Raw genomic sequence first — 1976 nt, forward strand, 5'->3', positions numbered from 1 at the left:
AAGCCAACAGAAATTCTCAATGAAACAATCTTGTTTCCAGCTCATCCAGTAAAAATAAATTTTGCAGTAACTTTTAATTGTGCTTTTGAACAGGACAATAGCATTGCATATCCTGATTGTTCACCACGCGGTTTAATAAGAGAAAGTTTGATTAACAAGGACACCTCAAAACATGGGTTAGTATGCCTTTTTGTAATAGCTAATTACTCTTTTGCTATAGTGAAAGTCGCTATCTGTTATTTTTGACTGATAATTATTCTTCCCTACAAATTCTCAAGCATTACATAATGAGTAGTTATTCAAAATCAAATGAATCCAATTATGAACCATTTGTTCTATTTGGCAGTAGTTTTCCTAAGGACAAAGATTTTGCTCAAGTATATAGAATAATAATAGTTTTGTGGTTACTGAAATATTATATAGGTTTGTCGTAACATCAGTGAAATTAGACTGTGTATGGAAACTGGGCGCATGATTATTTTATTAAATTTGGAGAACTTGTATGAGAGCCTTTATGACCTTTTAAATCAAGTATTATCATATTATTTATAAATATTTTAACATTTCTTTCTCAATGCATTCAGTACTACATTAAAAGTGGTCGTCATCGTTATGTTGATCTTGGCTTAAGAACACATAGAATGAAATGCTCTGTGCATGAAGATTTCAAGTTTGGTCAAATTGTTATTATTAATTAATTTTTTTTAATTTCATGAAAAATTTTAGGCTAATATTGATTGCTGAGAAAAAAAAAGTTTACAAAGACTTTCCTACGCCATTAGTGAATCGTTTAGAAAAGCATTTCATTAACAATGAAACAGTTTTGGAAGATTGGCAGAAGAATGTAGTTGATGACATAGAGAAATGGCTTACAAGCTTTGTGACTGATAATGGGTATTAAGAATCAGGTTTATTTAATGCATTTTTCTTTAGGTTTAAGATAGAAGATGCTTTTGTTGGGTACAATTCTGACACCAAAGCAGCTGTTGTCCTTCAAGCTAGTGCCAAATTTCAAAAGTCTGACAATACTTTTGAAAAACAAGAAATGGTATTATTCTTGTTTTGCTATGAATCACTGTAAATGTGCTTATAGGTCTTTCAGCTAAGTAAGAAATTGTTGCTACAAATGGCTACACCAGATGCTGTTATCAGAGCTCTCAAAAAAAATGTTAAAGAAAGCCTGTTTCTCAAACAAGTTTATTTTTTTGAACAAGAACATTCATCACTTGGTGGACTTTTACAAAGAATTTCATCAGATTTTGAAAATAAATTTTTAATACAAGTAGCTTTAGATTAATGGATGTAATAATTAATCAATTATTTTCTGTCTATTTTCAGGCAACTTCTCATAGTCTTCCAATGTATCAAAGAGAAATACACTCTCTAAAAGATATTTTAAACCTGGAGGATAAACAACTTGATAGAGTTCATTTAGAAGCATTTGAAACTGAGTATGAGTTCCTGGCTAGTGTTGAGTAAGTCATGCACGTTTTTCATTGTGGTGAGTTTTTTGTATACAGTGTTGCTTTAGAAAAAGGAAAGCTGCAGCAATTTTATCAAATTTTTGAATGTGAATTTGGACAGGACAATGGTAACTTAATTTCTTGCTGTCGATACCGGCTAGTTGACAAAATTAAAGGAATAACTAAACAGCAGTCATCAACTGTATTTGTTTTAATTGTTCACTTGCCAAGAAAATGTGATGATTCAGACTTTGTTAGTTTTCAAGAATACCCCTGGATATGCTATCATGTTGATGAGCTTATTCCATCAGAAGAATCAAAAGCTCTTCTGAGGCAAGTTAGTTGTCAGTCAAAGCCTCTTAGTCATCTGTTTCTTGCTGAAAACTCAGATCCATTTTTTGGTGAATTATTTACTGATATAGATGATTCTTTGCAGTATTTTCAGTTACGTCCTCTGGATAGAGCAGCATTGTGTCATCCAGTCGATCTTTGTAATCGTATTTACACATATAT

The 1976-nt window shown here is 31.5% G+C and overlaps 1 protein-coding gene across 1 annotated transcript; it reads left to right on the forward strand.

Moving 5' to 3' along the window:
* Window positions 1-6: 6 nt before the first annotated feature.
* LOC109586068 (E3 ubiquitin-protein ligase rnf213-alpha-like) lies at window positions 7-1954 on the forward strand (the record flags this gene model as incomplete). The annotated part of the gene is made up of 10 exons (XM_020002245.1): window positions 7-48; window positions 94-176; window positions 221-377; window positions 424-531; window positions 585-670; window positions 727-894; window positions 934-1048; window positions 1094-1282; window positions 1339-1475; window positions 1521-1954. Coding segments are annotated over exons 3-10 (1327 nt in total), but the record flags the coding sequence as incomplete, so codon positions are not given.
* Between the last annotated feature and the right edge of the window lie 22 nt (window positions 1955-1976).

This window comes from Amphimedon queenslandica, unplaced genomic scaffold (genome assembly GCF_000090795.2).
Source record: "Amphimedon queenslandica unplaced genomic scaffold, v1.1 AMPQUscaffold_12954, whole genome shotgun sequence".
Classification (NCBI taxonomy): Eukaryota; Metazoa; Porifera; class Demospongiae; order Haplosclerida; family Niphatidae; genus Amphimedon; species Amphimedon queenslandica.